The 25912-nt window shown below is 38.4% G+C and overlaps 2 protein-coding genes and 1 pseudogene across 15 annotated transcripts in view; 1 reads left to right on the top strand and 2 right to left on the bottom strand.

The window, feature by feature from the left end:
• The window catches only part of TPGS2 (tubulin polyglutamylase complex subunit 2), a 66932-nt gene extending 55957 nt beyond the window's left edge, over positions 1-10975 (bottom strand). For both annotated transcript variants that reach the window (XM_082416220.1, XM_082416221.1), the window contains exon 1: positions 10689-10975. In XM_082416220.1, coding sequence (XP_082272346.1) covers positions 10689-10770 — 82 coding nt within the window. In that variant the 5' untranslated portion in view covers positions 10771-10975. The remainder of the gene's footprint in view (positions 1-10688) is intronic.
• The window catches only part of LOC309639174 (large ribosomal subunit protein uL4 pseudogene), a 470274-nt pseudogene that overhangs the window by 259217 nt on the left and 185145 nt on the right, over positions 1-25912 (bottom strand). The gene's annotated exons all lie outside the window — the stretch shown is intronic.
• Positions 11125-25912, top strand: part of KIAA1328 — a 370349-nt gene continuing 355561 nt past the window's right edge. For 3 of the 12 annotated variants that reach the window (XM_082416095.1, XM_082416088.1, XM_082416094.1), the window contains exons 1-4: positions 11125-11233; positions 17309-17344; positions 18071-18213; positions 25471-25565. In XM_082416095.1, the coding sequence (XP_082272221.1) occupies positions 11176-11233; positions 17309-17344; positions 18071-18213; positions 25471-25565 (332 nt within the window). In that variant the 5' untranslated portion in view covers positions 11125-11175. The other 9 variants (XM_082416100.1, XM_082416096.1, XM_082416098.1 and 6 more) reach the window with 9 other exon arrangements.

Genomic DNA, 25912 nt, shown 5'->3' with positions numbered 1-25912 from the left:
TTCAACAGAGATCTAGGAGGCCATGTGTGGCTAGCTAATGAACATGGTCAATACTTCTTTTCCCAAACTGTAGCTTGTCAAGCCATCAGAGAGGCTCATCAAAAGACTCACTACAGGAGGGAAGCCCTATATAATTGGTTAGTTGAGCTCATGGTAACTCCTGGCATGAAAAGTATAATCAGTCAGATGAGACATGCCCCATCTGCACAATGAACAACCCCCAAAACAAGACCCTCCAGAGGCCACCAGATAAGGCCCATTCAGACCAGAGGGACATATCCTGGAGAAGACTAGCAGATTGATTTCACCGTCATGCCGAGAGTACTGGGCAATTTCAGGTATCTCTTGGTGCTAGTAGACACAATTTCTGAGTGGATAGAAGCATTCCCTGCTAGAACTGAAATGGCAGCTGAAGTGGCTAAGGCATTACTAAAAGATATAATCGCCAGGTTTGGGCTCCCAAGATACCTGCAAAGCAATAATGGTACAGCACTGGTGTCTCAAGTGACAAAGGAGGTAATGAGTGCCCTGGGCATAAAATGGACCTTGCACTCAGTCTGGAGACCCCAATCATCAAGAAAAGAGATCCAATCAGACCTTGAAACTCAAGGTCCAATCAGCCTTAGCCAAGCTATGTTAGGACCCTCAAGAAAACTGGATTAAGTTGCTTTCGATAGGTCTGCTCTGCATGTGGTTACCCCAAGGGATAATTAAAGTTAAGTGAATTTGAACTCATGTACGGTAGACCCATTCCCCAAGTCCAAGAGAAGGGACACCTTAGCCCCCTTGAAATGAAACAACTCAAGCATGCCCTCCAGGTAGGAGAAATAATGAAAGCTCTCACAGAAGATGGTGACCAGGTGCTGCCCACATCCACTGACCTGGCCCTCCACTCCTTCTGGCCAGGAGCCTGGGTGAACCTAAAGATCTCAAAAAACAGCAGCTGCAAGATCAGCTCATGGCTAAGTGGAAAAGAATCCACTTGGTGACCCTAACCACCCACTCTGCCCTGAAGTTGCAGGGATCACTCCATGGGGATGCTACACTCAAGGAAAGAGACCCCCGAGCCCCAACCTGTAGAGAGACAACCTGGGTCAATGGCCCCCTGACCACTCGTGTGATCCTCTCTAAGACCCTAAGCTTTTCTCCTGTAAAACAACCAAAGGATGACCAGGGAGACGCAGCCCTGGCACTGAGCCTTGACATCAGGGCAGACTTGTCCACAGGCCGAAGACCGAGATACTTTCATTTTTAGGAAAAATTTGACATGTCACCATTATTCTCTTGTCATTTGACATGTAACCACTGTTCTCTTAGGCCATGTATCTTAAATTGTCTGAAGTCCTTTGTCTCCAAAATGTTAGACAAATGGTGGTTGCTCAGGGCTACAAACAGGGCCAAGGCCTGGGGACAACCACACAGATCTAAAGGCAGCTGGGGACTTCCACTCCTCCACCCGGGGTGATGACAGTGCCTCAAATCAGCAGGAAGTAGTTACAGAAGACAGACCTGCACCCCTCAGCACCCCTCGAGAATGAGGAACAGGACAAAAAGCAGGGGGGGTTTGTCACCCGCAAAGCCGGAATTAACAATTCCCAGGAAATAAAAAATAAAATCTGGGTAATAAAGTCTAAGCTTTTTCTTTTTCCTTTGTGTTTCATCTTGTTTCACTTGTTCATAGGGTACTGTGTGCAGAGGCCTCGCACCCAGCACCTCAGACCAGAGCTCCTGGTGCAAAATGGCTGTGCAGACACCTCAATGGACTGTGTGCACCTCTGTGCACAACACCTAAACTCAAGATGGCCTCAGCAGGCCGTGTGCACAGAGGCTGCGCCTGGCACTGCGATCTGGAGCGCAAACAGCACAGCTGTGCTGCCATGTGAGAACTCCACCCCCTTCCCTCCCCACTGACTAGAACCCTATAAAGCAGCCCCACCCACAGCCCATGAGGGAGAGCTGGACTCTAGAGTGTGAGCTGGCACCTTTCCATTCTTTGACCAAAGAATAAAACTTTCCTTTGCTTCTGAACCAAACTTGGTCTTGTTCTATTGGCTCTAAGGATACTGGGCAGAAGGACCCTTGTTGGGTCCTAACTCAAAGGGTTGGTAACAATAGCTGTGGCTGGTTGTTTTGCCTACCTGACCAGGCCCCAATAAAATCTCTGGAATTTGAGTCTTAGGCAGGCTTCCCTGGGCAGAAACACTGCACACATATTGCAGCATTTCACTGCTTAAGGAAGGAGTGTATTCTATGTGACCACTCACAGCAGGGAAAACTGCAGAAGCCTATACACAGCTTCCTCTAGATGCCACCTGATATGTCAAAGGTCAGATTCCCAGGCACCAGCTGACTGATATTAATAAACTATAGCTGGGAGTCCTGTCTGCATCCTGTAAGTCCTTCTAGTGAATCACTGAACTTGTGGACAGTTGTGGGACCCCAAAACATGTATCCATCTCTTCATGTTTAATATTTCTGAATTAGTTTGCTTTAGTTGTTTTGGGAAACAGCAAAAAGTTGGGTTTTGTAAGCTAGGTTTAAAATCTTTTTCTATTACTAGGTGACTTAAGCCCATTCATATTTGTTGCTATGAGGGATATGTCTGGTCTCAGCTTTATCTTAATATTTTATAATTACATGTATTATATTTACACTTATATTTCTTTTTGAGATGGGTACCATTCGTTCTTTTCTTTAAAATATTTGGGGGAATGCATCATTTTCTACTGATGCATGATAAATTACCACAAATTAGCAGCTTTAAACAACACCCATGTCACAGTTGTGTAGCTCAGAAGTCTGGCACAGCATGACTGGATTCTCTGCTGAGGCTGAAATCCGTAAGCCAGGTGCACTGACTGCTCAGGTGTCAGCTGTTCTGTTTTCATCTGGTGCTCCAGGTCATCTTCCATTCCTGTTACAGGCAGCATTCAACTCCTTGTGGTTGTAGCAATGAAGTTTCCATTCCTTGCTTGCTGTCACCTGGGGCCACTCTCAGCTGTATTCTTTACCATGTGTTCCCATCTACCGTCAAGGCAGCAACAGCATAACAAATCTTTCATGTTTCAAATCTCTTTGACTCCCCCTTCTGTTAACAGCATGTTGTAAAAGGCTCATGTGATTAGATTAGGCTCACCTGGAGAATCTCCCTTTTGCCATTTAACACAACAAATCACAGGTGTTATATCTCATCAGTTTCATAGTCCTGGTGCAGGAAATCTTGGAGGGCTGTTTTTAGGATTCCTTTTTATTTAAAAAAAAAAAGCCTTATTGAGATATAACTCACACACCATAAAGTTCACCCTTTTAAAGTATATAATTCAGTGGTTTTTAGTATATTCACAGAGTTACGCATCCTTTCCTGAAAAAGTAACCTTGTACCATTTCCCACTCCCAGCATCCTCTGGCAATCACTAATTTACTTTAAGTCTCTATAGATTTGCCTACTATAGATCATATAAATGAAATCACACAACACATGGGCTTTGTAACTCTTCTTTCATTTAGTTTTCAAGGTTCATCCATATTGTAGCATGTATCAGTACTTTACTCCTTACTATTGCCAACATTTTCTATTGTATAGATATACCACGTTTTTTAGACCCATTCATCAGCTGATGGACATTTGGACTGTTTCTACTTTATTACAAATAATGCTTCTAAGAACATTTGTGTACATATTTTTGCATGTAAATGTTTTCATTTCTCTTGGGTATATAACCAGAAGTGGAATTGCTGGGTCACATGGTAACTATGTTTAACTTTTTGAGGAAGTGCCAAACTGTTTTCCAAAGTGACAGTACCATTTTACATTCCCACCAGTGGTGTATGTGTGTCCCAGTTTCTCTACTTCCTTGCCAACACTTAGGTCAGTCTTTCTGATTATGGGCATCCTAGTGGGTGTGAAGTGGTATTTCACTGTGGTTTTTTTTTTTTTAATTAATTAATTAATTAATTTATGGCTGTGTTGGGTCTTCGTTTCTGTGCAAGGGCTTTCTCTAGTTGTGGAAAGTGGGGGCCACTCTTCATCGCGGTGCACGGGCCTCTCACTATCGCAGCCTCTCTTGTTGCGGAGCACAGGCTCCAGACGCACAGGCTCAGTAGTTGTGGCTCACGGGCCTAGTTGCTCTGCGGCATGTGGGATCTTCCCAGACCAGGGCTCGAACCCGTGTCCCATGCATTGGCAGGCAGATTCTCAACCACTGCGCCACCAGGGAAGCCCTTCACTATGGTTTTGATTTGAATTTCCCTAATGATCAATGATGACCATCTCTACATGTTCTTATTGGCCTTTGTATATCTTCTTTGGACAAATGTTTATCTATTCAGATCCTTTTAAATTGGGTTATTTGACTTTTTTTTGTTGAGTTGTATGAGTTCTTTATAGATTCCACCCAAAAGTCCCTCATTGTATATGTGATTTGCAAAAAGTCTCTCCTTTTCTGTGGATGTCTTTTCACTTTCTTGATGGTATCCTTAAAAGCACAAACATCTTTTATTTTGATGAAGTCCAATTTATCTATTTTTTTTGGTTTGTTTCTTGTACTTTTGGTGTCAGATCTAAGAATCTATTGCTTAATCCAAAGTCATTAAAAACGAATCCAAGGCCTATGTTTTAGCACTTACATTTATATCTAAGATCCATTTTGAGTTAATTTTTGTATTTGAATTGAGGTAGGAGTCCAACTTCATTCTTTTGCATGTGGCTATCCAGTTGTCACAAAACAATTTGTTGAAAAGATTGTTTTTCCCCCACTGAATTGTACAGACATCCTTGTTGAAAATCAGTGGACCATAAATGTGTTAGTTTAGTTTTGGAGTCTCAATCCTATTCCATTGATCTATATTTCTATCTTTAAGCCAGTGCCACAGTGAAGACTATTGTAGCTTTGGAGTAAATTTTTTTATCATAGTAAAATATACATAAAATTTGCCATATTAACTATTTTGAAGTGTACAGTTAAGTACACTCACATTGTTGTGCAACTATTACCACTATTCATCTGCAGAACATTTTCATTATCCCAAGTGTAGTAAATTTTCAAATAGTGAAGTTTAAGTCCTCTAACTTTTGTTCCTCTTTTCCAAGATTGTTTTGGCTATTCTGGGTGTCCCTCATTTCCATATTAATTTTAGGACTGGGTTATTTGTCAATTTCTGCAAAAGAGGCAGCTGACATTTTCATAGGGATTGTAGATTTACATCAATTTGGGAAGTATGGGATTCTAACAGTGTTAAGACTTCCAAACCATAAACATGAGATGTCTTCCAATTTATTTAGGTGTTCTTTAATTTCTTTACATAATGTGTTGTAGTTTTCAGTGTACAAGTCATGCACTTCTGTTAATGTGCTCGTTTACTCCTTAATTCTGTTAATTTAACTTTTTACTAAGTATTTTACTGTTTTGACCCAATTGTAAATTGAATTGTTTCTGTAGTTTTATTTTTGGATTGTTCATTACTAATGTGTAGGGTTTCTTCCCTTTTTTTGGTGGATTTCTTAGGACTTTTTTAATATACAAGAGCATGTTATCTGCAAATAGCTCTTTACTTCTTTCTTTCCAAATTGTATGTCTTTCGTTTTCTTGTCTAATCGTTCTGACTAGAATCTCCAGTAAAATGCTGAATAGAAGTTGGAAGAGGGGAGTTCTTATTGTGCAAAAAAGAGTGAACACAGCATGCCTGAGACTGCAATATTTAGAAAGGCCTGCTTGGAAGGTTGGTTCTTGGCTGGCATCTGGGAACTTGGATTTCAGGAGGGTTCCCACCATTGCCTGGTAAGAATGGCTCACTTTATTTAAAAAAAAAAAAGAATGGCTCATGGTACCTACCTGTTGTTACAATATGGTTTATGCTGAACACAAGCTTTCCGCCGGGAGTCTCAAATTTGGTACATACTAGGTAGAGGATGTCTGAATGATGGATTTCCAACAAAAGGTCTGGACTTCTGGGCTCAAATAAGCTTCCCTAGTAGACAACATTCCAGATGTGTTGTCACACGTTGCTGGAACAACTGTGTCCCATGTGATTTCACTGAGAGAGGATTCTTGAAAACTTACATCTGGTTTCCTTGATTTCCCCACATGCACCTTTCCCTTTGCTTCTGTTGTAATAAATCACAACATGACTGTCTCCCAAGTCCTGTGATCCTCCTAGTGAACTGTCAAACCTGGTGTGGTGCTGGGGATCCCATGAATATTTGTCTTGTTCCTGATTTTAATGGGAAATCATACAGTTTTTCACCATTGAGTACAATGTTAGCCGAGGATTTTTCATAGATGCCCTTTATCAGGTTGAGGAAGTTTGATTTCTGTTTTTATGTTTTCACTCTATCCCACAGTTTGGGTGTGTTCTATCATCAGAGAACACACTTTGTATGATATCAATCCTTTAAAATTTATTTCAGCTTGTCAAACATATGGTTTATTCTTGAGGTTACTCCATGTGTACTTTAGAAGAATTTTTATTCTACTCTTTTCGGGTAAAGTGTTCTATGGATGTCTGTTAGGTATAGTTGATTTACAGTATTGCTTAAGTTTACTATTTCCTTGTTGACTTTCTGCTTAGGTGTTTTATCCATTGTTATAAGTAGGGTGTTTAAGTCTCAAACTATTATTGTTGAATTGTCTACTTCTCCTTTCAAGCCTGTCAGTTTTTGCTTCATGTATTTTGGGCCTTTGTAGGTGCACATAGATTATAATTGTTTTGTCTTTCTGAGCACTGACACCTATTATCATTATGAACTGTCCTCCTTTGTTTCTAATAATGAACTTTGTTTTAAAGATTATTTTGCCTGATATTACTATAGCCACTCAAGCTCTACTTTGGGTTCTATTTGAATGGTATATTTTTCCCCCATCTTTTCACTTTTAACCTATTTGTGTCTTTAAATACAAAATGTGTCTCTTGTAGACTGGGTATATTTGAATCATGTTTTTGTTTTTCTAAAATCTTATGTCAATTTCTGCCTTCTCATGGGAGTGTCTAATTTATTTACATTAAATGTAACTACTAATAAGGTAGGATTTATTTCTGCCATTATGCTATTTCCTTCTGAGTCCTCACCAGCAGTATTCTCCATATTGTTATAGTCCAGATTTCTGTTACAGTCTTTTCATGGTGATTTAGACTTTATCAAGTTCCTGAAAGTTCCTCCAGCCTCCACCCACTTCCCAGTTCCAAAGACACTTCCATATAGGTATATGTTACAGCAGCACCCACTTCCAGGTAATAAAATATGTACTAGTTTTCTATGCTGCATAACAAATTACCACACTTAGCAGTGGTAGGACTGAGGATCCTGTTCTCTTGATGACCATGAGCTAGGAGGTTGCTCTCAGCTCCTAGAAGCCACTCGCAGTTCCTTGCTATTGGCCCTCTCCTAGGATCTCTCACAACATGGCAGCTTAGTTTTTCAAAGCCAGGAGGAAATCTGTCTGACTTCTATACCCTCTTTTAGAATGCTCACCTGATTAGGTCAGGCCTACCTAGGATAATATCGCTTTTAAGTCAAAGTCAACTGATTAGGTACTTCAATTACATACACCAAAAAATCTTTGCCTTTGTCATATAATGTAACCTAAGCCATAGAATGACATTCATCATCTTCACAGGTCCTGCCCATTTTCAAGAGTAAAGTATTATACACAGGTAGGTGGCATTGGAGGTCATCTAAGAAATCTGCCCACCAGTTACATTGTACTTATACCCTTTCAAATGCCCTTTTAATTTGTCATAATAGATAACAACTGGTACATCATTCTTCCACTCTCCTCCCACCTTTGTTTTAGTCTTATATGTATGTATTTACGTATGTTCATGTGTATGTGTCTGTATGAAAATGATGCTCAGCATCAGTCTTTTTGCTGAAGGTTTCCCAAGCTATATTTGATTCGATGAAATCTATCCTCCAGCAGATTCCTCAGGAAGGGTTCATGGGTGTAGAAATCCCTAAGTTCTTTTATTTTAAAGACAGTTTGGCTAGATATTATATCCTTGGTTCACACTTTCTTTCATTGAATTTTCTATACTTGTTCATGTATTTTAATTTTGTTTGGAGTTTAGACTTACCATTTTCTTCTGCTTCACAGTTGTTTTTTGGTAAGAGTTTTCCTCAGTTGTCTGTTTGACATTTTATTTCCTGATTTCAGCATTAGTTCTCTATGGGTTTTACTTTTCTCTCCTTCATTTTGCATTATTGTGTTGTTTAAAAAGATTTCTAGGTTAGTGACGCTAGTTTCTAGTTTCTGTTGATTGTTCCAACTAGCCTCTTCATGGGTCTGTCTGCTTGTCACAGAGCCTTCTAGCAGTGAGGAAGGGCGGCAGGAACAATTAGGGTCTGGCCCTGTGATTTGTTGCTTTTTCTCTTTTTATTCAGCCATTCTGCACAGTTGGTATTCTCTGTCTTTAAGCAATGCTGAGAGTTTGGTTTTGGATAAAAATGCAATTGTGGAGTTATTTCATATCTTTTAGGGAGGTTGTTTACCATACACCCACCACTGACTTCAGCTGCCTTGTTTTAAAAAAATCCCCTTAATATATTATCTTTTCAAACAAAAAACAAATGTGAAAAAATAATATACAGGCATACTCATTTTACTATGCTTTGCTTTATTGTTTTTCTCAGGTACTGCATTTTTTACAAATTGAAGGTTTGTGGCAACCCTGCATTGTCAGATGATATTTAGCATTTTTTAGCAATAAAGTTTTTTTTAATTAAGGTATGTACATTTTTTTTAGACACAATGATATTGCACACTTAATAGACTACAGTATAGTGTAATCATAACTTTTATATGCACTGGGAAACCAAAAATTTGTGTGGCTCGCTTTATTAGGATATTCACTTTATTGCAGTGGTCTGGAACCAAACCCCCAATATTTCTGAGGTATGTCTGCAAATGATTTTTGACTTGTGATTATTAACTTGAAATTATTAGGTTTTGATTAAGTTTATAAATAGACTGTTTACAGGAGGCTAGATTTCCTGTAAGTTTAATTAACAGAGTCGGTTAATTCCTTACGTAGTTTTTGACTTGTAGCTATTACCAGTTTGCCAAACATCTGAAATGCATAATAGATAGAATATATTAAGTGCATAAATGAAATTTAAAATGTTTACAGTCACTTAATTATTTAGGTCTTTAAATTGAACTGACAGCTTAAGGGAAATTTAGTTGGCTTGACTTGAGTAGATTAAACATTTATCAAAAGAAAATAACTTCTTATTTAGAGAAAACTTCCTAGACTTATAAAGATACGAATGAAGCATGCCTGTGGAATAGCAAGACCTGCCTAAGTCCAGGAGTACAAGAAGGAACAGGGCAGAAGTTTCGATAAGAATGAGGAGATAGAATATGGGTGGTCTTGATGATTAGATCTCTCCTTGCCCTACTCTATAATTTCATTTCTAAAATCTATCACTTCTCCCAAACACATCATGATGTTTCATGCCTCATTTACTGTCTTAGGCACTGGGGAATAGAGGGAAGAGCAATATGAAGTTCCTATTCTCATGGACTTCTACTACAGAAAAAAAACAGACAGAAAAACCAACCAAATAAATATATAATTTCAAGTAAAATATATAATTTCAAGTAGTGACAAAGCCGTGAGGATAAAAAAAAAAGTGGGATAAGGGAACAGAGTAATAGGGAAGGGTGTTATTAAGACTATATTCAGGAAAGGCTTCTCTGAGCTCGCGATATTTAATCAGAGATCTGAATGAAGTCAGAGAGAGACAATGACAGGAAGAGAATTCCAGATGCAAGGTCTAGTAAATCGCAAAAGCCTTTAAGTGGGAATAAGCTTAGTGTGCTCATGGTACAAGGAGGCTACTGCGGCAAAGCCAGAGTGAAAATAAAGTCAGAAAGACAGATGAGGGCAAATTATAGCAGACTTGTGGGCCATGGTACAGAATTTGGATTTTATTACGAATGCGATAGGAAGGCACTGAAGTATACTGTTCGGCCTGCTTAGATTGCCTTTCTCCTTAGTTATCTGGTTAACTCCCATTTGTCTTTCAAAATTTAGCGTCATCTCCTGTGGGCCGTATTTCTTAACTCTCCAGATAAGGTCAATCACCTCCTCCTGTGTGCTACTTCTGAGCGATAATAGATTACTGAACTGTGTTTGTGTTTTATTTCATTTTATTTTATTGTTGCCCAGCATGTAACATAGCGGTGGGTACTAAGTAAAGGTTAGTGCTTAGTAAAGGTTAGTAAAGGAAAACCACCCATTCATTCAATGGTGCCAGCCTTGATTCCTCTGGACCACTTCAGGTGCCATACACGGGGAGGCGCATGGGAGTTGGTACCCTGGGAGGTTGGCTGCAACATTCCCCCAGCTCTCTCTGCTACCAGAGGCCAAAAAGGCCTCTCGGGACAGCCAACCTCCCAACTGTCAGGTGCCTGCTGTCTCCCCTTTGCACATCTATGCCCGACCTTCTTGGGCCCTGCAGTGGGACTTCGAGTGGGGGGACCTTCGAGCTTCACATCTCTGTATCCACACTCCCCGCAAACCTTTCCTCGGCCTAGTCAAGCACCCCGCTCCCCACTTTCCTCTTTAACAACGTAAGTTACAGCCGCGATGCCCACTGGCCTACAGGGTCCGGCTCTTGCCTTCCCTCCGTGCTTCCACTGCACACCCCTCGTCCCGCAGTGGCCCCCACGGTCCCCCGTCCCACTCACCGAGGATGCGGGTGACCCCCAAGGTCAGCTTCTCCAGGTGCGGCTTGTTGCTGCCCAGCAGCGGGGGCGGTGTCTCCTCCATGGCTCGCGTCCCAGCTTTGCGCGCGGTCGGAGGAGCGGCTGGGACAGGGCGGGGGAGCGGGGCGGCTGGGAGGGCCGGACTCCGCCCGGGAGGCGCGGCCGTCAAGTTCACGGCATGCCGGGAGTTGTAGTGCTCAGAGCCTGAGAGCACGGCGGGGCGGAGATGGGGGGCCCGGGCTGCTCTGGGAGTAGCAGTTCCGCGTAGCGCTCGTTCCCGCGGCCCCGGCGGGGGCTCCACGCCACGCCGCCGGGACACAGCGACTCCACCGCCCGGACCCTCCCGCCCCGCCGGGGCCGGCTGCGCAAGCGGGGGCGGGCCTCTGCGCAGTGCGGCCAATCGGGACCGGGCCTGGAGGCCGGGGTTGGACGGCCCCGGCGGGACGCCCCGAGTGGCGGTTGTTTCAAGATGGCGGACGTGGCGGGTCACTGCCGCCCCGGCGCGGCGGCGTTCTGGAGCCGCGACTGTATCCTTTGCCCGCCTGGCAGGGGGCGCCGGCGCTTTCCCTGGTGCGGCGAGCGGTCGCGAGGGACGCGGAGTGCAGAGGAGAAGCTCGCCGCGGACCCCGGTGGCGGGGCCGTCCCGTCCGGCCGCCGTCCGGGTGCTGGGCTATGCTCTTCCTTGGGTATTAGGTGTCAGAGAGCCTGCACTGTCTCCAGGCTGGAGTTCAGGCGTGGGGACTCGGCACAGATGTTTCCCAGCCCTCCTTGGCGGTGAGCTCTGGAAAGATGGCCTAGAGTCTTGGCCTCTCCTGGGGCTGGAAGGGTCCCTCTGCCCGAGATGACCTCCGGCCGGCCTAGTCTGTGCGGAGTGAGCTTGTGGAGGAGGGCATGGTGTTGGGTGGTCCAAGAGCTTTTTTTCTTGGTTTAGGAGTGTCCCCGGTCTGCGTTGTTAAGAGTAAGTCAGGACCTTGTCGGACTTAGAAGGCCTGTCAGTGGTGATTTATTTTCATACTGAGATCTTCGGAGAAATGTGGACTTGGTTTCACGCGGACATGATCTGGTGATGATGATTATGGAATAAGACGCGATGCAGATTTTAGGGCCTGGAAGTAGTGTTGATTTGCATGTAGATTGCGGGTCCCACTAGCAGGACTGAAGTTCTTGGGTTGTTTTATGGTAGAGAAGCTGTGGCGCTTTTATCCTTGGGGTAGTATTCCCAGATTAGTATCTATGATGAGATGTGTGACAAAACTGGTTCTTTCCCTGTGTTAGGTAGACTGTTCTAGGCTGATCTTTGGTTCTGATAATTGGCTTCATGTTAGAGGAGTGTTACCTGAAAGGAAGGCATTCAGTGTATTGGGTGCCCGCAGAGGCAAGTCTTTTTGTCTGTTTACTAGGATTGGTGATGGCATTGTTGGAGGCATTGCTCTTAACTTTGGCAGAATCATTCTTTGCACATTCTACTTAGCTCTCAGTAAAACTTAGAAAGTTGCATTATCAGTTACCCTTGTTGAATTACTAGGATTAAAGTGTCATGCCGTGGAGAGTGAGATATTTTTGCATTTCTTGCTGCTCCGTGTTTAGTGTTATGCACTTTCTAAACATAATTACCACTTGTGTGTGATAGGTTGGTGAGAATCAAGTGAAATCGTGTCCATACACGGTGGGTAAAAGCACACTGATGCACTGTGCAAATCAAATATTTTTTTCTTTACCTATAAGGAGAATATGTACACTGGGAACAAGTGGGCTGAATTAGGAAGTCAGGAAATTGGGATGAGTCATACTTTCTCGTGAAACATTACCTCTGCATTGTTAGAATTTTGTGATAGAGATATTTGAAGATTATTAGCTTATAATGTGCTTCTTTAGTGTAATCATTTTCATAACCATCCATGTGGCTTTGGTTATTATTCCTTAACTTTCTGTATAACCAATGCTATTGTGCTGTTACAGAATATATAAGAATATTGTTCTGATATAGAGTGTGTGTGGGGCGTGGGGAGGGGAGACAGTCTGTTGCAGTGGGTCTGATTAAGTTAATAGGTATGTAAACTGAATCTATGCTCTTGGTCTTAGCAACCCTGTACTCTCAGTTATTCGTGTAGTCATATTACTCCCTATTTCATACAGAAGTCACATAGCCTTCCTTTTCTCTTACACTCTCCCTTACTCTAAAAATTTATGTAAAATACTAATCTTCCCATTCAAAGTGGGGAGTTGAAATTATAAGGGGAAAATGGTGGTGATTACATTCTGTAGAAATTCACATGCTTGAAAGGAATTGCAAGGTTACCAGTATCACTCTTCCTATTCTACATAATGACCAATTAATATCCAGCCTCAGATATTTTCATTTTAATCTCTATAGGACATAAAAGCAATGTCAACTATAAATTTGTTACTGAATCTTTGCTAAAAAGCATAACAATAATTATGAATCATTTGATTTAGTCACGTGTCTTTTGATCTTGATCTCTTTTCTTGTCACAATGATGACTTCCCAGACCACCCCAAAGCATTTATAGTTAGAACTTTCAATAGAAAAAGACCAAAAAGTATGCACCTATAATCTGGTATTCTTTTCACACTATTGAAAGATTTTCAGTGTTTCACCTAAACAATTAGAGAAATATGGTTGAGCGATTTCCTAGTCCTGGATGTTTCCGTCATGTGAGGACAGATCGTCTGTGACTGAATATCGCCTTTTTCATACTGTTGTTCTTATGAGTTCTGTATCTCCTGCACAGTAAGATTCAGCAGTGCTGTTTTGCACAAGGTATGTCTTTTTACCCAATGTGTAAACAATGAGTATGCCATGTTGTCATTTATGGCTTAAATCTGCAAGTAGAGTATGCCCCTTCGGCCATAAACTGCTTTCCTCCTTCATTATAGCTCCTGGTAATATCAAAAGAAGTTAGTGTTTCTGCAGTATCTAAATTTGCTGAAGTGCACTCAAGTGTATTATCATTAACAGTATTATGAACTTGATATTAACAAATATGAACTGTAAAGGACCTGGTCGAAACATTACGGTAGCTGTAATCTCTGCCATTGAGTTTTTAATTAAAAATGGAGACTTTACGTTGATGTTAAAATAATATACTAGTCAGGAAAATCATTGTGGTTAGTAATAATAATACACACGTTGTTGGTAAGTGATTGAAACTCATAAGGTTAGGGTAGAGTGGGAAGTACTACGTTTATTTTCTTCAGATCCTGGTGATGTAGGGTAGGTATACTTATTTCTCTCTACCACTTCTGCCTTGGGTTTCTCATTACTACTTTAATTCCGGAAACTTGGGCATTAAAGGCTCTTTATAATTTGCTGTACTTGTCTTATTGAGGCACTTCCAAATGAACCAAGTAGAACTAAGGTGGCACATAGAACCCAATAAGAGGTCCAATATACATTTGATATATATTGTGTCTCTTTGACTTTCCCATAAAATATATATTTGTTGGGAATCTTTGTATTTGAGGAAGGTAAATATTTGGGTTCTTAAGATAATGAGCTGAAGATAGATTACATATGATTAGAAAAGATAGGATGGAGGCAATTTCGAATATTTCTATCTTATTTATAAAAAGTTTTGTTAAGGTCTGTTTATTTAGCGTTTTTATACTTGAAAAGAAATTTGGCATGGATGTAGCTAGTGGGTTTTGTGTGCATATTTTGAATAGGACAAAAAGAGGAGGATAACACTGAGTTGTTGGACAGTGCCTCATAGGATTAAATAAATATCAATTTCATTCATTCATAGATGGTTTACCATGAACCAGGCATTCTTTGACCTTAGGAGATACAACATTGAGCAAAACGATGTAAATCTTCACCCTCTTGGTGCTTACATTTTAGTGAAATGAGATGAGTTCATGAATAAGTAAAATAATATATGTCCAGTGATTACAGGTGCTATGGAGAAAAATAAAGCAGGAAAAGTGTAGCTATCATGGGGGTCTTTTGTGTCTTTTTTTATGCCAGTACTGTACTGTTTTGATAACTATAGCTTTGTAATATTTTGAAACCAGGAAATGTGATTCCTCCAGCTTTGTTCTTCTTTCTCAAAATTGCTTTGTCTAATTGGGGTCTTTGGTGGTTCCATACAAATTTTAGGATTGTTTGTTCTATTTCTGTGAAAAATGGCATTGGAATTTTGATAGAGATTGCATTGAATCTGTAGATTGCTTTATGGACATTTTAACAATAGTCTTTCAATTCATGAGCATGGAATATCTATTTATTTGTGTTTTCTTCATTTTCTTTTATCAATGTCTTGTAGTTTTCAGTGGATAGGTCTTTCACCTCCTTGGTTAAATTTATTCCTAGATATTTTACTCTTTTTTTGATGCATTTGTAAATTGGATTATTTTCCTAATTTGTCTTTCTGATAGTTTTATTCTTGTATAGAAATGCAACAGATTTTTATATATTGATTTTGTATCCTACAACTTTTGTTTATAAACAAACTGAATTTATTTATTCGTTCTAACAGTCTTTTGGTGGAGTCTTCAGGGTTTTCTATGTGTAGTATCATGTCATCTGCAGATAGAAGCTTGTGGAAGGCTTCTACAGTTTGTTCTTCTTAAAGAAATAGGAAGCAAAGTTATTAGCTTAGAGTAAGGATTGGGGAGGTGGCATCAGGTTTGAGAAGAGAGGAGAAAGTGTAAAATACTTGATGAGCTTCCAAATCAAGGTGCAGCTGAGTGGGGTCCTCAGTGGCTGGTCTCTTCCAGCTGTTGAGCAGGCTCCTTTGTGAATGATCCAGAGAAGTGTAGTATGTTTTCCAGGACTCTGTTATGTCAGTCTTTCCATAGGTCATCCTTGGAGATGGAGAATATTCTGCAAATTCATCACTACTTTATACTCTAATTGAAGACACTGCCGTATGGAACCTGTCCTGGGTCATCTTGAATTTTTTCCCCTGGGTAGTTTTTCCCATGTGTATATTTCCAACAGCAAATGATTAAACATTTATTGAGCACCTGCAGTGTGTGCAGTCCTAAGGGATGTAAAAAATGAATCTGCTGTTAAAGAGCGTGCACAATTTCATCTTGTAAGGATTTTTTTTGGAGTGTATGTCAGTGAATTTAGAAATTCTCTCTCTGCTCCAGTGTTAGTGGCAGTCAATTTCCTTGGACTTGTGGGGTCTGATTTTTTGCTTGTTTACTTGTCTTATGTGCCTCCTAAAATTTTCTAAGCTCCATCCCTGATGTCTAAGGGAATTTAAAGTCTTTAGTGGCCCTATCAGCCAAAAGCTTGAAGCTGTGAGAGTGCTGCAGAGAGCTGGTAGAAACCACCTGGCAGCTCAGACAGTAAGCACCATCTTTGTGTTCCATAGGGATTCTAGGCATTTCCAATCAGCATTCCTTGAAAAGATTCCATTACTAGAATTGATTCTGAACTGAAATATATTGACTTTTTAACATGTTATTAATCCACTGTTTTATTCCAGCCTTTTCCCAGGAGGAAATAGTTAATAATTGGTTTGTCTACAAATTTTGGAAAAGAAAGTGTTTTATAAAGTAACAGAAAACTTTAGTATTTTCTAGATCATTTGGAAAAAATTGTTTAGATACTTACTTCCTGGAAGTGTAATAGAAGGTTATCAAATGGTGGACATACCTGGATTTAGATATAGTTCTGAATAAAATTTTATTTCTGGAAAGTAAACTTTCTTATTATATTGGTTCCCTTTCTATAGCGGTGTTCTAGCCTTTCTGAATTTCTCCTTTTGAAATTCAAAATAGTTCTTTTTGTCTTAAATTTCTTCAACTTGTTAAATAGTAGGGCTTCTTGAGACATTTCATGAATATACTGCAGAAGAATAAAAAATGTTTTTTATGTTTGCATGATTGACTTGCCCTCAAACAGTGTTTGTTCTTCAAAGCTGAAGCTCACTTTGAAATTACAAATTCTTTTTTTTTAATATATCTTTATTGGAGTATAATTGCTTTACAATGTTGTGTTAGTTTCTGTTGTACAACAAAGTGAATCAGCTATAAGTATACATATATCCTCATATCCCCTCCCTCTTGAGCCTCCTTCCCATCCTCCCTATCCCACCCCTCTAGGTCGTCACAAAGCATCAGAGCTGATCTCCCTGTGCTATGCAGCAGCTTCCCACTAGCTATCCATTTTACATTTGGTACTGTATATATGTCAATGCTAAAGCTTACTTTAAAATTAAAAGCTAAAGCTCAGTTTGAAATTACGAATTCATGCCTAAAATAACTTGTCATTCATCAATGATGAGCAAAATGGAGTATTTAACTCCTTGTTTACGAAAGGAAAGAAAATGAAAGGAAACTAATTTGTAGTGTATCTCACTTGGGAATAAGCATGGATAAAACTTTTATGGAACAAGGCCTTCCAGAATTTTTACAAAGCAGATAGTTGTGAATATATAAAGAACTTTAAAAGATTATTAATTTTGCTACATTTATTTTAATTATGGTGCTTTCTAGTTTTGTTTTTAAAAGCTAGTTATAAACTCCCAGGTCAAAAGAAATTACAAATTATAACAGAAGTACAGAACAGCAATGTTTGGATGTTGGATAATCTTTTCTAGTATTTTCCTTTATATCTTCCTACATAGTTTCTGATGAAGAACAATCAGTAGTGTATGTTCCAGGTATGATTTTCTGCATTAATTTGGTAAACTTACGTTGCTTCTTAAGAGTTAGGAGAAAATAAAAACATTAGGATAACTTTGTAGGTATAAGTAGATGCAAAACAGTTCATCAGAACCTAATTTTTTTTTTTTTTTTTTAATGTTTGGTATGACCCCACTGAGGTTTGAAATACTGCCTTATTTTAGGGGCTGGCTGGGCAAGTCAGCTTTTGATGAATTTATAGAATACTTCATTCACGTGTTAAAGAGCAAGAGATTCTTTTCTTGTCATATTACAAATAATAGTTTAAATTTTATGTTTCAAAAAAAAAGTGAAAACTTCTTTATATAGTGTTTATGTAATAGACTTTAAAGCTTACTTACTGGTTGTTAAGAGATGAGTAGTAAAACTGAACCACTGGAGGCACCCTAATTATGTGAAAAATCAGATTTTTAATTTCCAATAAGTTAAGGTATGTATGGTATGTTGTAGTTTATTGGTTTTAATGAGACTTACGGATGTTCACATCCCCAGTTAAAAATACTTCAGTTGAATCTTTGCATGCAAAATATCGTCTTTTCATGATTCATTATTTATTAACAGAGCCTTAAAACGAAGTTTATAAAGTAAGAGATTTCCCCATCAGGTGCCATAAGTAGAGGATATCAAGGAAGAGGTTGGTGGGGGGAGGGTTTAAGAGAATGAAAAGATATAATTTTGAAATCTTGTTTGATGGAAATCCTTAGGAATTTCTACAGAAGGGAATATCAGATCAAGACACAAGATGGTGAATCCAAAAGCTGATGTTAAACTTAAGACTTCCAAGGTGACTGCTACTTCGGTCTCCATGGAGTCTTTAAAAGGTGCAGGAGATTCAGTAGATGAACAGGTCAGTAATTTCTTTTTTTCTTTTTCTGTTTTTTTTTTTTCCTTATTCTCCAGTCTTTATAAATGCTGACCAGTAAGTCATTTTTTTGTGCTGACCAGTAACTGATAGATAAGGGTAGAAGAGCCCTTGAAAGAACATTAGATGATCTACAAGCATTTTTAAAGATACAGAGGATTCTAGGATGCTTTGCTTAGTATGAATATAAAGTATGCATATTACTCATTTTGTTCCAAAATGTCCAGGCTTGCTTTAAGCCTTAGTTAAGAAACATTGATCGTCTTAGTATGTCTCCAAAGACTTACATCCTGATCTGTATGGAGTTAGTAAATCAGATTGACAATTTTTTTCTTTTATTGGGTGTCCTTTGTGATTTTTGTTCATGTGAATTTGTTAGTTGATGATGGATAAACCTTTGTATATAAGAAAATACTTTATTAAAACAAAATCAGCCTGTATTATTATTGTTATTATTATTATTTCCTTCGTTTGGCAAATAATATCATAAAGACTTTATTTTTATAGCTCAGTCATTGATTTCTCCCTTGTCTTTCTTTGCCTCTGTAATAGTGTCTGTACATTCCTTTGGTATATGCTCTATCTGATTGGTTTATTTCACTTTACTTTCTGTTATATTTTGTCTCCCCAACCAGAGTTTAACTCAGGGTTTGGCAATCTATGACCTGTAGGCCAAATCTGCTTCTTCCTGTTTTGTGAGTAAAGTGTTACTGGAACACAGCCACTCTCAGTCTTTTAGTGTTATGTTATTGCCACTTTCGTATTACAATGGCAGAGGCCCTGTAAAGACGAATGCTCACAAAGCCAAAATCATTTGCTATCGAACTCTATATAAAAAATGTTTTTCAGTACCTGGTTTATGTTCAGATATTGAAATTTTCAATGTCTAGTTTGTTACTAATTACAGTTGACCCTTGAACAACACGGGTGTTGGGGTGTTGAACCCTGGGCAGTCGAATATTTGCATATACCTTTTGGCTCCCCAAAACTTTACTAATAGCCTACTGTTGAATGAAAGCCTTACTGATAACATAAATAGTCAATTAACACATATTTTGAATGTTATATATATATTTACATACACTTCACGCATTCATGACACACCTTTTTTCTTAATTTCTTTTTATATTTCTTAGGCTGTGTGGTTCATCTGCAAGCTTATTCAAACTGTTGTAAATCTCCAAAAAGTTTTCCAATATATTTATTGAAAAAAACTGCTTGTACGTAGACTTGTGCAGTTCAAACCCATGTTGTTCAAGGGTCAACTGTTTTACGTTTAGTTATCTACAGGATTTAACTGTGATTAGCTCAAAAGGCCTGCCTATGTTACTTTTATCCCCAGTGTATACACTTCACACTAGGATGTGAATAGTTGAATTTGCAAGTTCTTATCAAAAATTGAAAGTACTTTTTCATATAATGGTTTGTGTGTTTTATAGTGAACAGAGGCTATTCCCCATTCATATCAGCTCCTGGCAACCACTAATCTGCTTTTAGTCTCTCTGTATTTGTTTGTTCTGGACATTTCATATAACTGGAATAATGTAATATGTGGCCTTTTGTGACTGGCTTTTTTCACTTAGTATGGTGATTTCAAGTTTCATCTATGTTGTATCATGTATCTTTACTTCATTCCTTTTTATGGCTCAATACATATTTTGTTTAACCACCAGTTGAAGGACATTTGGGTTGTTACACTTTTTGGCTATTATCAATAATATTGCTGTCAACATTCATGTACAAGTTTTTGTGTGGATGTATGTTTTCAATTTTCTTGTGTATACACCTAGAATTAGAATTGCTGGGTCATATAGTAATTCTGTGTTTAACCTTTTGATGAACTACCAAAGTAGCTATACCATTTTACATTCCACCAGCAATGCATGAGGATTCCAGATTCTCCACTTTCTCACCAACACATTATATCCATCTTTTTTATTTATAATTGTCATAGTGAGTGTGAAGTGGTATCTCATTGTGGTTTTGATTTGTATTTTCCTAATGGCCAATAATGATCATCTCTTTATGTGCTTCTTGGCCATTTGTATGTATTCTTTAGAGAAATGTCTATCCAGATCTTTTTCAGTTGGGTTGTTTGTCTTCTTATTGATGAGTTGTAAGAGTTCTTTATAGATTCCACCTCCAAGTTCCTTGTCAGATATATGATTTGTAGATATTTTCTCCCATTTTGTGAATTGTCTTTTCACTTTTTATTTTTTAAATAAAATTTATTTATTTATTTATTTATTTTTATTTTTGGCTGCATTGGATCTTCACTGCTGCGCGCGGGCTTTCTCTAGTTGCGGCGAATGGGGGCTACTCTTCGTTGTGTTTTGCAGACTATTGTTGTGGACGGAGCACAGGCTCAAGGCAAGCGGGCTTCAGTAGTTGTGGCTTGCTGGCTCTAGAGCGCAGGCTCTGTAGTTGTGGCACATGGGCTTAGTTGCTCTGCGGCATATGGGATCTTCCCAGACCAGGGCTTGAATCCGTGTCCCCTGCATTGGCAGGCAGATTCTTAACCACTGTGCCACGAGGGAAGTCCTCTTTTCACTTTCTTATTGGTGTCCTTTGAAGCTTGAAAGTTTTAAATTTTGATGAAGTCCGACTTATCAGTGTTTTCCTTTTATTTATTTAATTATTTATTTGCTGTCATATCTAAGAAATCATTGACTAAACCAAGGTCTCAAAGATTTATACCAATATCAAGGAGTTTTGTAATTTTAGATATTACATTTAGGCTTTGATCCATTTTGATGTAATTTCTGTACATGCTGTGGGTAGTGACCCAACTTCATTCTTTTGCATGTGGATTTCCAGTTGTCCCGGCGTCATTTGTTGCAAAGACCATTCTTTCTCCTTTGATGGTCTTGCCACCCTTGTTGAAAATCTGTTAAACATAAATGTGTTTGTTTCTGTAATCTCAATTCTATTCCATTGATCTATATTTCTGTTTTAATCCCAATACCACACTGCTTTAGTATACTGTAGCTTTGCAGTAAGTCCTGGAATCAGGAAGTGTAAATACTCCAAGTTTGTTCTTCCTTTACAAGATTGTTTTGGCTATTCTGGGTCCTTTGCATTTCCATAAGAATTATAGAATCAGCTTGTCAATTTCTGCACAAAAGTTAACTTGGATTTCAGTAGCAATTGTGTTGAATCTTTTTTAAAAAATTAAAAAAAAATTTTAATTCAAATATAGTTGATTTACAATGTTATGTTAGTTTCAGGTGTATAGTACAGTGATTCAGTTTTTTATGTGTATGTTGTATATATACCTATATATTATATATGTATATATATTTTTCCTTTTTTAGATTCTTTTCCCTTATAGGTTATTACAAAATATTGAGTCTAGTTCCCTGTGCTATACAGTAGGTCCTTGATGGTTATCTATTATATATATATAGTACTGTGTATATGTTAATCTCATAAATTAGGAGATTGGGAATCTTTTTTTTCTTAATTAAAAAATTTTTTTAATACAATTTTTAAAGGTTACTTTCCATTTACAGTTATTACAAAATATTGGCTATATTCCCCGTGTTGTACTATACATCCTTGAGCCTATCTTACCCCACAGTTTGTATTTCCTACTCCCCCACCCCTATGTTGTGTTGAGTCTTTAGATCAATTTGGAGAGTACTCTCAACTTAATACTATTAAGTCTTCCAGTCCTTGAATATGGTGTGTAAAATGTCTTTCTATTTATTTAGGTCTTCTTTAATTTCTTTCAGTGATGTTTTATAGTTTTCAGTGTACATGCCTTATACTCCTTTTGTTAAATTTATTTTCAAGTATTAAGTGTTTTATACTTTTTGATACTACTATTAACGGAATTGTCTCCTTAATTTCATTTTTGGATTTTTCACTGCTAGTGTCCAGAAACACAGTTGATTTTTTATCCTGCAACCTTTCTAAATTCATTTATTAGTTCTAATCTAATAGTTTTTTGGTAAATTCCTTACAATTTTCTATATATAAGATCATGCCATCTGTGAATAGAGATAGTTTTACATACCCCTTTTCAGTTTGGATTCCTTTTATTTCAGCTGTCTTCTAAAGAGATTTAAAAATGCAACAAACTTTATAGCAAGTTCATTTTTCCATACTGATAGTCTGTTGGTCCAGTATCATTTATTAAGGGGACCATTCTTTTCCCCATTGAATTGCCATGATGCTATTGTAATTCAAGGAGAGACTTAAAATTTCACAAGTCTGGCAACTGTGAGAGGAGAAAGAAAGAAAGATTGACTAGGAAGAGCCTCAGACTTCCTTGCAGTCTGAGGTAGTGTCTGTCTGTAGAGATGTATCCTTCCCTTATTATAGCATAGCGTCTTTTTTGGTAATCTCTATCCTGAATTTTGTGTTTGTCATTCTTTTGTTTTTCTATATCAGGGGTTGGCAAACTTTTTCTGTAAAGGGCCAGATGGAAAATATTTACCCTCTGTGAGACACATGGTTTCTGTCTTAATTATCTAAGTCTGCCACTATAGTGTGGAAAAAGCCATATGTATGTCAATGTATAAGAGAATGTGCATGACTGTGTTTTGTTTTGTTTTTAATTAATTAATGTATTTATTTTTGGCTGTGCTGGGTCTTTGTTGCCTCACGCGGGCTTTCTCTAGTTGCGGCAAGTGGGGGCTACTCTTTGCTGTGGTGCGTGGGCTTCTTAACTGCGGTGGCTTCTCTTGTCGTGAAGTATGGGCTCTAGGCGCTCAGGCTTCGGTAGTTGTGGCACGTGGGCTCAGTAGTTGTGGTGCACGGGCTTAGTTGCTCCACAGCATGTGGGATCTTCTCGCACCAGGGCTTGAACCCACGTCCCCTGCATTGGCAGGCAGATTCTTAACCACTGTGCCACCAGGGAAGTCCCCCATGGCTGTGTTTTAATAAACCTTTTTTACAAAAACAAGCTTTGGGCCAGATTTGGCTTGCAGTCGTAGTTTACCAACCCCTGTCCTATATGGTCTAAACATGTATTTATTTTTTAAACAATGTTTAGTTTTATATATATTTCAAACTTTATATAAATGATCTCGTATTGTGTGATTTGCTTTTTTGTTCAACATTATGTTCCTGAGATTTATTTATGTTGCATATAGTTATATTTCATTTCCTTTCACTGATATTTCAGTCAGGGTTTAGTCAGTTATTTTAACTGAGAGTATTTAATTTAAAGACTTGTTAAATTGGTGCTGGAGAACTGAAAAGCAAAAAGGGCACACTAAGTTATCATGTAGGTAGTAACTGCAAGAAACAACCACCATCTTTAGGGCTGGGAAATCAGATAGAACAAGTTGGAATTATTAAAACCTAGAAGCTTGGAGGGGGAGCCACTTAGAGCTGGAACTTTGACCTCCGATGATGGGAAACCAGCCTGACTGGTATTGCTGTCCCCAAGCAGACATGATAAAGGCTGGTTCTACGAGGGCTGGAAGAATTACCAACTGGAATCAGCTGTTCTTGCCAGGGTAAAGATCTCTGACAGGGGTGGCACTGACAGAAACAGGAAGCAAAGAGAAAGGAATGTGTCCTTTCTTCCTCTAAGAGCCTCTAGTTCTTCCTGTTGGCAGAGTTTAACAGAACGTTGTGGCAAAGAAGAAATGAAGTTTCCAGAGCCTCAGCCTCAGCATCACAAAACAGAGCATTGGGGATGGGTTTGAAGATGAATGTCAACAGCGTAACAACCAGTAGCTACAGAATTCCATTGTATAAATATACCACAGTTTAACTCTGGTTGACAAACATTTGTGTTTTCAGGTTTTTGCCTAAACACAATGCTGCCGAAGTTCTTGCCTGTGTGCAAGGGTTTCTCTTGTTTGTTTACTGAAATTTCTTTTAAAGGGTTTTCAGCAATTTTTCACATTGCCAAATCCAGTGACTTCTTTTTATATTCTGTTTAACTTTTTTGATCATCAGCACCATTAACCCCATATTCTTCTTGAAACTTTTTCTCCCACAATGTCATATGCTTCTGATTCTCCTCTTGTCTTTTCAAAAACCAATTTTAATTTATTTTCTTGGGTTAGGAGATGACTTTTAAAAACTAATATTTTTTTCTTAACTTTAAGGAAAATTTTAAAACATAGAAAAGTATAAAGAAAATAATAAAAATCTAAACATTATCAATAATAACATATGGCTGAACTTTAAATCTTTAAAACTCTGCCTTGAGAGCCAGACCCACATTTCTAACTTCCTGACTAAACATTTCCACATGAATATCCTCCTGGCATCTTAAATTGACCATATCTAAAATCTAAAACCAAATCCATTTAATTTTTTTTTTTTTTTTTACCATATCCTCTTTCCCATTTCCTTTTTCTCCCCTGTCTTTTCCATATTTGGGTAGCAGTAATTCCAGGATTCATTTTAGGGGTATTGGATTATTCCTGGTCACCTGAAGTAATTGGACTAACCGACTTTGTGGTTACTCAAATGCCAAGGATTCTTTTTTTTTTTTTTAACATGTTCCTTTTACATGTTACCTCCAGTTCCCTTGTGAATCCCTAGGTTTCATGGCTTTAAAGCCCCCTTTTGATGTTCAAGTACTAGGAGAACTTTTTATAGCACAAGAGATAGGATAGTTCAGTGGGTAAGAACATAGACTCTGGAATCAATGCTTGAGTCTTGATTTTGCTACCTAACTGCTATATTCCTAGGCAAGATATGTAACCTCCTTGTAGAATAGGAATAATACCTACCTAATAACGTTGTGAAAATTAAATGGGTAAGTATAAAATACTTAGAATATTCCTAATAATACTAGGTATAATGTTATCTATTACTCTTTGGTCTAATATTCTTTGGAATGAACCTTTGGATATATTGAGAGCTTAGAACTGGTGCTTCTGCTGCCAGCCTTAGTATACCTTTAAGCAGCCATGGGGCTATGTTGTAGGAAAGGTTCTCAGTATCTTCCATTAGGTGTTTGTTTCTGTGACATTCACCAAGGGAAAGTTGTTTCCTTAATACTCCCTAACACTTAAGCAGGCACATTTCTGCCTAAGCGTTCTTTCTGTGTGCTTTTCTGTGTAAATTTCAGATGTCCCCTGGTGGACAGATAGTTCCTTAGCCTGTGTTGACTTCACAGTAGGTTTAAATGAAATGGGTAAATAGTGTTCTACCATATAAAAGAGATCCAAGAAATTTCATCTACTGTGCTTATTTTAAGAAATTTATCAAAAAGTCTTAAAAATTGTTTTTTGTGAAAGTTGATCAGAAGGATTTTTTTTTTTTTTAAAGAATTTCTGCAGGGGAGGAATAAAGAGTGCATCATTGAAGGATTTATGTCTTGAAGACAAAAGACGCATTGCAAACTTAATTAAAGAACTGGCCAGGTGAGACAAAACCTTATATGAAATGCATTACTATATGAGAGACGGTGGTTTTTTTGAAAATAGAAAATTACAAATATGTTCTGATGTCATTGTGTCATTGTGTCATTGATCTTATGGGAGCAGTGGCTTTTAGAAAAAAAGGTATTCTGTGGTGCCAAAAAGAAAAGTAGAAAAAAACGTAAAATGGAAAAGAAACACTCTCCAATTTATGTTTTCTGGTTTATTTAATTTCCCAAATTGTTTCATGGAAATATCTGCAGCAGTCATTTATCAAGAGGGAACATTTTGAAACTTAGCTCTGCTATTGATGTAGGTTTATATTGTAATCAGAGGCATAACACTTTGGT

The sequence above is a fragment of the Balaenoptera physalus genome (assembly GCF_965194825.1).
Source record: "Balaenoptera physalus genome assembly, chromosome: 12".
NCBI classification, from domain to species: Eukaryota; Metazoa; Chordata; class Mammalia; order Artiodactyla; family Balaenopteridae; genus Balaenoptera; species Balaenoptera physalus.
Note: the sequence above shows the minus strand (reverse complement) of the source record. Positions and strands in the feature narration are given on the sequence as shown.